The sequence below is a fragment of the Homalodisca vitripennis genome, chromosome 3 (assembly GCF_021130785.1).
Source record: "Homalodisca vitripennis isolate AUS2020 chromosome 3, UT_GWSS_2.1, whole genome shotgun sequence".
In the NCBI taxonomy this organism is placed as follows: Eukaryota; Metazoa; Arthropoda; class Insecta; order Hemiptera; family Cicadellidae; genus Homalodisca; species Homalodisca vitripennis.
The window spans coordinates 194977908-194987989 of NC_060209.1; the positions used below are offsets into that span (position 1 = coordinate 194977908).

At 33.9% G+C, this 10082-nt stretch overlaps 1 protein-coding gene across 1 annotated transcript in view; it reads left to right on the forward strand.

Moving 5' to 3' along the window:
* The window catches only part of LOC124358538 (histone deacetylase 11-like), a 48561-nt gene extending 39462 nt beyond the window's left edge, over positions 1-9099 (forward strand). The window contains exon 6 of the mRNA XM_046810836.1: positions 7277-9099. Coding sequence (XP_046666792.1) covers positions 7277-7441 — 165 coding nt within the window. The 3' untranslated portion in view covers positions 7442-9099. The remainder of the gene's footprint in view (positions 1-7276) is intronic.
* Positions 9100-10082: the final 983 nt, after the last annotated feature.

Here is a 10082-nt window from a genome sequence, read left to right on the forward strand (position 1 = left end):
TCCCTGTGTGTATTGTATACATAGTCAAAAGATTCAAAGCTGAGTAAGTTTTTAAGGTGATGCAAATTGTCTTTAGTAAAATGTCTACAGGTTGAACTAGGATAGGTTTTTTCTGTGTTTGCAGGTTTACAGTGCATAATTGTGCTGTATGGTCTGACAGACCTGTTATGATGACTTCAACACCGATGTCCCCTTGTTAAGATTTGTGCACACTACATCAATTGAAGATACAGAGTTGTGCACAACTCTTGTTGCTGGAAGTTCTAGTCTTACAATGTTATGACTGGTTGACATTTCTTCAAGTTTCTTCTTTTCTTCTTGTTTTGAGTTGTTAGAAACCTGAGGGAGTCTGTCAATATTAATATCTCCTATAATTATAATGGGATGTTTCCAGATTGGTAGAAGGTCAAGGGTGTTAGAAAGAGCATCCAAAGCATAGTCCACATTTCCACTTGGAGGTCGGTAGAGGCCGAGGATATAGATGTCTTTATTTTTGAAATTAACTTTTATTATATGCTGTTCATATATGAGTTCAGTGGAGTTAATACCGGTTTGTACATTTTGTGTTGAGTCCCTAGCTCTTCATTAGTATATATGGCTACTCCCCCTTTCTTGAAGTTTTTTCTGGAGAAGCCCCCAGTCAGCAGATATCCAGGTAGTCTAGTGGTTCTTTGTCATGAGCTCCATGTAGAAATCTATATTATTGGTATAGAATTCCTCTATACTCACATCCTTGCCTCGTGGTTTTGCGTTGACTGGTGGTTCTCGTGGCATAGTAGGCTGTAGTGTTTGTGTTTTTTTGCATCTTACCATTTTCTTTTTGTTCTCCAGGAAGTGCAGATACTGGAAGAATATTGGTGAGCATTTTTTTCCTGAGCTTTAGATGGATAAAAGTCAGGAGTTTCATTTTGTTTTTGGCTGAGTACTCTATTTTGGCCATTTGGAGGGATACACTAATTTGACTGTTTTGGTCTGTACTTATTTCTATTAGAATATGTGCGGGATGGTGGCCTGTGTAGAGTTTTTCAGTGTAATTTTGAATTTGGCACTTGAGTGCTTTCACGGTATCCTCAACTTCGTTTTGACGGGTTTTCAAGTTTTCCAAGCTGTGTATTAAGAGAGGGCTATGGCTTTGCTAAAAAAAGTGGACAGGTGATTTTATGTTTCCAGTTTGTGTTTCACAGTGTTTAAAGGTTTTGCTTTGTTTATTTAAATCAGGTTTCTCGCTACTGGTACGTTTCAGGTTTTGTATAGTTACATACAATTGTTTAATCTCCTTTTTTTGATCCAAAATTGTCAATTCTTTTTCCCTATCTTGTTCTTCAAAATCTTTTATAAGTTTGGTCTGTAATTCCTTTTCTTTAACAAGTTGAAATTCAGCTTCTTGCAAAGTTTCAGTTAAACTGGAATATTTGTTTTCAAGAGCTTCAACTTTTAGTTCAAGATCTTCAATTTTTGCCTCATACTGATTTTTTTCAAATTCAGTCTTGGCCCTATAATTCTGACTTAGTTGGGAATTTTTTTGAGTCAACTCATGTATTTTTTGCTTTAATTTGCTGTTTTCAGCTAATAAAGCACTTCCGGCTTCAGCAGCTAGTGTAAGGGATGTTTCTAGATCATCGGCATCTCAGAGGTTTTAGATTTTAGAATGAACTTCCTCAATATTTATGTGAGGTTCAGTTTGACTTGTCAGTAATGAAGAATTGGAGTCTGAGGTTATTTGGAGGCTGGGGGGAGTAAACGGCAGGTTTGGAGAGCCTGTACTACATTTGTTACATTTCCAGTTATCTGTTTTATTGGAGGACATTTTTTTCAACATTTTCTCACTGATATCTTGACAGCCGGAATGGTACCACAGTCCACATAGACCAGTGCACTTTAGTCCTGAGTACTTTACTCCTATTGAACATATACCACAGGAATATCTTGTCGGCATTCTTGGAGGAAAAGAAAGAAAAACCCAGAGGTTGAAAATGAGGAGATGTTCAGTTTTCGAAAGTTTGGCTGCTTCTTTATGTCAAGATTCTTGATGGTAAGAAATAAAATTAAAATCAGTTTTTTAAAGTTTGGCTGGTTCTTTATGTCAAAAATATTGAGGTTCAGATATAAAAATCAAAAACAGTTTTTTAAAGTTTGGCTGGTTCTTTATGTCAATAATTGAGGTCCAAAATATAAAAATCAAATCAGTTTTGTAAAGTTTGGCTGTTTCTTTATGTCATAAAACTTGAGGTCCAGGTGTATGAAATTGCACAGTATAAGTTAGATTTATTTAAGGTAGTCAATGGCCATGTTGTAACATACTGTAGTCCAGTATATTACTAGGTCTGGCAATAAATAGCAAGCAGAAGTCTGAGGTTAGTAATCAGCAGACGCTGTGTCAGCGCTGGAGGTTAGTGCTCCCGGCTGCCTGACACACTTGCTCTAGTTGTCTGTCTGCCACCTGTTGTTCAACTGGTGTAGTGTTGGAAGTGACTTATTTAGCAGCAATGGATGAGTTTCAGTAGTGTTTTGTCAATGTTAGTATATTAGAAGAGATAAAATTCTTTCCTTATGCTCCTAGAATATTTTATTAAAAGTCATTCTGATTATTTGACATGTTATTGTCATTCTATGTATTGTCAAAAATAAAGTATGTTGACTTCAATATATAGGTCAGTTACTGGTAAGTGAAAGAATAAGTAAAATATTTCACTTTCTTTGAGTTTTAAGTGTCAAATGTTTTGGTGAACAGACTCACGGTACTCCAGGTAAGGTGCTGGTCGGAGGTTATTTGTTGTTTGGACCTAAAACCATCACTAATTTACTGATTCTTGAGAGCACTTTCATAGGAAATGTTGGCAGTCAGCCTTTTTTTTTTTTTTTTTTTTTAGAAAGTAACAAAAGGAGACTAAGGCTAAATGTAGTCTACATAGATTTTTACAAAGATTGTTACAAAGTTAACCACAATATTGTATTGAAAAATGTTCAAACTTTGAATTTGATAACAGTTTTGTTTAGCTTATTGACGCCTCAAAAATATACACCTTCAATAGTAAATAAGAAGTAGTTATGTTACCTACTTGGCTCTGGGTACCACAGGGTTCTTTTATTTCTAATATTCATCAGCGTCTTATCTAAAATCGTGAAAGGATCCTCTTTAAGCCAATTACATAATTTGTGTAGACTTCGTTACAGAGATGATGATAGAGGTCTATCATTTGACATTCTCTGAATACGCTTGAATGGTATAAGAATAAGAATAAACTTATTGTCATATAGCTTCGACACAAGTCATGTATAAAATATGAAAACTAGCATAAGTCCAGACAAGGAAAATTTGGTACCCAAAACATAAAGTTGCCAAAAGTCACGCCACAATTTAAATTATTTTAAAATATAATAACAAATTAAAACAGGTATATAACAAATAAATAAATAACAACAAGTAAAACACAGCCTCAGAAATTGCAATAACAGATTATATAACATTGATACATTTTCTAATACAGTTTGTATAAATAAAAAACATATGACATTAACATTTAAAATCTAATCATTAAACTAAATAGGTTATGTCTAGAAACTAACAGTTCCACAATCAAAAAAATTATTTTAATAAATAAAATGGAATGACTAAAAGCCAGGAATAACATTTTTGTTTAAATTCATTAAAACTATATTGTGAGATAAGTGGTTTTAACAAGTTGTATACTTTCAAGGAGATTACTGTGTGACTATTAATAGTTTTAAAAGTTTAGTGTATAAAAATCTATGGATACATTTTCTCTATTTCTAGTGTTATATACATGTCTGTCACTGTATTTTTTCAGAGGATCAGGATGTTTGAGAATGTAGAGTACAATATCAAATATATATAAGTTTAATATGGTTTAAATTTATTGGCAATAAAAATTGGTTTGAGCTAATGGTTCACAACGTGCAATCATTCAAATGGCTTTCTTTTGTATAATAAAAATTTCTAATATCTACTGCAGTTGAGTATGAGTAATAAAGATAACAAACTTTTTTGAGTTTCTTATTTTAGATAAAACTTGCCAACTCTTCCAAACTATTGTATAAATGGTGTTAACCTTAACTTTTTACTAAAGTAAAGATTTGGCGTTATTTTGATTCTTACTTTTTAAAATGTGCATATCGCAGCATATAACACTCTATTCATAACTACTGTCTAATATATACAGGGTGTATATTATGTCTGGAAACACCCAAATATATCCTTTAATAATTTAAATATAAATTTGAAACCTCTTACAATCGTGATAGAGATTGGGCATCTACTTTTTGGAACAATGTTTTGTTATGTCACACCAACGGGGGACGTCCTGCCGAGGGTATCGTGAATATTCTTAATGGAAGCCTATACCTTGTGATACATAATTTTAAAGGTAATAGCTTACTGAATTGAATGCCACAAACCGCATCTCAAGGGAATTATTCTATCAGAAAATAGAGCATTTTTAGTATTGAAAATTTACTGATGTTCAACAATGTAATTTTAACATGGTTCTTGCCACAAAATGTGTTACACTAATTTTTTAGCATTTTTTAAATGTTCAATTAAAATAAAATAAACAATTTATTTTTAAGCTGGTTTCATTAGTACAAATTTACCAGTTTTTATTACAATGAATAAAACTTATGAGTCACTTTCTCTGATTACTTATGAATCTGTACTTGGTGTTTTCCAGTCAGCAGGAAGGTTTAAAGAGACAAAGGTCACTAGCCTATGAGAAACATTATTGTGTTATTAATCATCTGGTCTACAGGTTTCAGTTTGTTGAGCATGGAGCTTTCACTAGACAGGTCTAAGCTTGGGAATTACAAATGGACAAAGGTCATATCATTCCTGTCGAGTTAATCAGTGTCTCTGAAGCATTGCTGTCAACAAGTTATCTAATTACAGTAGTTCAGTTTTTATTTGGCATTTTAATGGAATTGTCTGAAAGAGAACGAATTACTCTGTTGATGATGCGAGGATATGGCGATCGTCAAAGATCTTATCGGGAAGTTTGTAATTTGTTTAATGACACTTTCCCAGAAAGGAATCCCATAAGTGTTTCAACAATATCAAAAACTATTGAGCGTTTTGAAATGACAGGGAGTGTACGTAATCGGCCAAAGTCGGGTAGGATACAATCTGCAACAGATGAAGAACATGCACTAGATGTTTTGCAAACATTTATTGAAGACCCACATACATCGCTCAGAAAAGCTGCACAGCAACATGATATGCACCCTATGTCTGTGAGTAAGATTTTGAAAATTAATAAATACAAACCATTTAAAGTTCATTTAGTCCAACAGTTAAGTGAGGATGATTACGACAGAAGAGTTGAGTTTTGTGAACTTGTGATGCGCAAATGTGATGACAATAGAGGTTTTCTGACCAACATACTATTTTCTGATGAGGCAACTTTTTTCCTAAATGGCAATGTTAACAGGCACAATTGCCGTTACTGGGCTAGTGAAAACCCACATTGGATTACTGAGTCCCATTCACAGCAACCACAAAAACTGAACGTATGGTGTGGAATTTTAGGTAACAAAATTGTTGGACCCTTTTTCATCAATGGAAATTTAAATGCCGAACTTTACTACAATATGCTCCAAAATGAAATAATCCCAGCTATTCAAATTGCATCAGGAGAATACTTTGATAATGTATGGTTTCAGCAGGATGGTGCTCCACCCCATTATGGGAGACAGGTAAGAGAGTATTTGGATTTAAGGTTTCCTCATAAATGGATTGGCCGAAGAGGAGAAATCGAATGGCCTCCAAGATCTCCGGATTTGTCACCAATCGATTATTTCCTATGGGGTCATTTAAAATCCAATGTTTATAGAAGAAAGCCTCATAATTTGGAAGACCTAAGAAACAGGATTATAGAGGAGATTGCTTTGATAACTGAAGAAATGTTAGGCAACTCTGTCGAATCATTTTACACAAGATTGGCTCATTGTCAAACCGTAGAAGGAACACAGTTCGAACAATTGCTTTGACACCAAATGCAGGTAAAACGTTTGTTGTAAGATTTTTCTAACAGCATACATTATTTTTTATTTGTAATAAGAAATCAATAACATAAGTATTTCCATAATTGTACTGTAATAAAAACTGGCAAATTTGTGCTAATAGAACCAGCTTAAAATGAAATTTTTGTTTTATTTAATTGAACATTTAAAAAAATGCTAAAAAAATTAGTGTAACACATTTTGTGGCAAGAACCATGTTAAAATTACATTGTTGAACATCAGTAAATTTTCAATACTAAAAATGCTCTATTTTCTGATAGAATAATTCCCTTGAGATGCGGTTTGTGGCATTCAATTCAGTAAGCTATTACCTTTAAAATTATGTATCACAAGGTATAGGCTTCCATTAAGAATATTCACGATACCCCTCGGCAGGACGTCCCCCGTTGGTTTGACATAACAAAACATTGTTCCAAAAAGTAGATGCCCAATCTCTATCACGATTGTAAGAGGTTTCAAATTTATATTTAAATTATTAAAGGATATATTTGGGTGTTTCCAGACATAATATACACCCTGTATATACTAGCAGTTACCCGCGGCCTTACACATAATTTCCTGTTGAAAAAATTGGACAATATATTCATATATGCTTTTTCTATGACATAATAAACAGTCTAGAGATAATCGTTAGTCACTCAAAGCTATTCCAATCTCCTGATCCAATTTAGATTTAAGTTTAAAGAACAGTGTTTTGGGATCCTGAAGTCATAAAGTGAAACAGTTTTTATAAGATTCGTATTTCCCTCCAACATTCCATTATAATTAAAATTTATTGAAGTTCTCCATTGATTTCAGTAACAATAAGAGTTAGCCTTTTTATCCCAATGGCTACAATTTATCGTACAACTAAAAAGTTGCTGCGGTCAATATGAATATGTTCTGGTCGTTCGTTTTAAATTCACTCCCGGTCCTAATCTATTGACGGTTCCACAGTTAATTTATGCTGTTGCTTTGACCAAAAAATTGTCTCATTTGGTGAATAAGTGATTTTGATATTTTTACCAATCAATAAATATGTATAAAGGATATATGCTTCTAGTATAAGGCAAGAGTGTGTTATCCCCATTTGATTTTCTATAACCACAGTAATAATGCCATACACAATGTTAAAGGAGCACTTTATGTGCAAACATTTACAGTTTTATACAATAAGGTAGTTTTTATAACAGATATATGTGTATATATATAATAAAACAAATATGTGACATTCAATACTCTACCTGTACTGATTATGTTTCAGGGTATAATTGAAAGAGACGAGATAGTGTTCAGAAGAGCGAGAGAACACAATATCCCCATCGTAATGTTGACAAGTGGTGGATACTTAAAAAAGACAGCTCGTATCATAGCTGACTCTATCCTGAACCTTCACGAACACGGATTGATCAGCTTGGATATCACATAGTTCTTCCAGTAGATTACAAACACACTGCTCTTTAAAAATAAGCTTTAATCATGCCTTTTCTTCTAGAAAATGATAAATGTTAAGTTTTATCACTGTTATTTGCTTATGTTGCATGTATTATTTCTAATCAGTATTTATAGGGTGGTGCAAAAAGAACGCATGATTTTAAAATGTTATAAGCAAGTTTATTTTAATCATACAAACATTTTATTAACACCAAAAGAATCCAGCATACAACCCAGTTTTAGAATTGAGCATTTAAGAATTCCAAAGCACGTCAATTTTTTAAATTTAACATTGTAAATACAAGTCTTTTTGCGTAAAATCACATTAAAAGTCTCTCTTCATAGTTCTCGATAACTTTTGTTAAATTGTCCTGTGCTAAAGTAGCAATTTATTCACATATTGCAGCTTTACAATCTTTGAGTGAACGAGGTTTACAACCACAAACTTTGAATGTAAAATAAGAATAAGTCACACGGCGATAGATCTGGCGAGCATGTAGGCCAATGGAGATCAAGAAACGTAAATAACATGATCAGGAAACATTTTTCTGATGACTTCCATAAATGCATTACTTATTACGCTTGAGATTAAACTCTCTACGAAAGCTTCAGTATTCAATTTTAAATACTGTTTGATAGCAAACACGCTGTGTTGCACGGTTCACTGTGCTATTGCTACTAAAACTGGAAGCTCTAATCTAAAAAATGGTGTCGCTCCATTGTCACTACAAGTTTTCCTTTTCAGTCTGAAATGATAACCTATGTATCATATAGTATGGTTAAGATATACTCCTTCGAAAAACCATATCTAGTCTCTATTGAAGATATGCAGTAATAAGGAGGCCTACTCTAATAAAGATGTCCAGAAGATACAGATAGATCACGTGTAGGCTAAGGTCAGGGTTTAGTATATAAGGGCCAGGAGTAGATTTAGCAGTCCCCCTAGGAAAATACGCCACGGTCTTCCAAGCGGAAGTCATGGCATTAGATTCATGCGCCAGAAAACTCATACAAATAAGGCCAAAAGGAGCAGAATAATACTTTCAGATAGTCAGGCAGTATTAAAGGCACAAAGCCTTCAACTCTAAAACAGTATGGAAATGTAAGAATGTACTAGCGGAACTGGCAAAGAGGAACAAAGTTACACTCGGTTGGATGCCGGGCCACAAGGGCATTCAGGGAAATGATAACGCAGATACCCTTGTCAATTTAGGTACAGAAACCCTTATGGTAGAGCCAGAGCCAGGCTGTGGAATAGCTTTCTCCTACAGCAAAGCTCTAGTAAAAAATTAGGAATAGCATTAGATCTTTAAACTGAAGAAGGGCCTCTAGACCAAGACAATCTAAAATGTTTATCTCTCTTTGCAAAATGTTGGTCAGCTCTCCTAGAACCAAGTAAGAAGAATATACGACTGGTATTAGGGATGTTGACAGGATGTGGCCCTCTTAGGAAACATCTTATGGAGGGTCTAAGCTAGACTGATGACTACAGACTCTGTGGAGAAGCAGAAGAATCAGCGGAACATTTATGGCTAAACTGTCCTGCCATATGTAAAACTAGGAGAACATTCCTAGAAGTGTATCTTCTCAGACCGAAGGATATCAGAGAACAGGAGTCCTCAAATTTGATAGGCTTCAGTAAAAGTCTCACATTGTGAGGTAACATGAAGTAAGAGAGGTGCAAAGGTCTTTTAGGATTACCTGCAGAAACTATTGCCTACTTCTTTCTAGACCAAAATAAAATAGCTCCCCTCCACTGATACTACGATACTCAAATTCTGTTTACACCACCCTACACAATTAGGATTAAGGATTACCATACCAGTGTTATTGCCCAATGTTTTGTCCATTCTTGAACTAAACTGGGTGTTCCAAATGTCTAATCCCTATCAAAGTTTTGAACAGTTAAAAATTATTAAATCTCTTGAAATGTTTGAATTTTTTTTAATATGACGTAAAATCAGCTGAGGACGTTTTTGATAGATTTCAATATTACTTCCGTCTCCCCAAAATAAAAAGGAGGGGCCAATTTAAAAATTTTAATGGGATGGCCATGGAGAAGGTGGGCGCTTCAGAGGAAGATGCAGAGGACCGTTCAAGATGGAGGAGCTTTGTTGGTGCGGCTAAATATCACCTCCGATATAAATGGCCCTGGGAGTAAGTAAGTAAGAGTAAGTAAGTAATGGGATGGCCATCATGTAATAAATCATATTAACCCTCGAATTGGCAGTTATTTTTACTTCAGATGGCAGACTATTTTTGAGTGTTTGGTACCCGTACTTTAAACATTTTGTAAAAAGTACGTTTTTACTATAAACCTATAAGTGTAATATATTTTTTTCAGAGATAATTATGGTATAAAAACATTATGCATAAACCATAAAAAAATGACTAGACAAAAAGTTTTTTAAGTGGTGGGACTGCCCTTGGTAAAGTGTGATAATATTATAAATTAATATTAGAATCTGATGTAGCCAATTTATTCTTCATTTTATATAGTTTCAGAAAATATATAACGGTATCCAGCTTCATGTGAAGAAACATTATACATATTGTAAAAACCACAAACAGTATAGGAAAGGCTAAATTTGTTACTATGGATACAATTATTTTCAAAAATGTACAAAAAATATTAT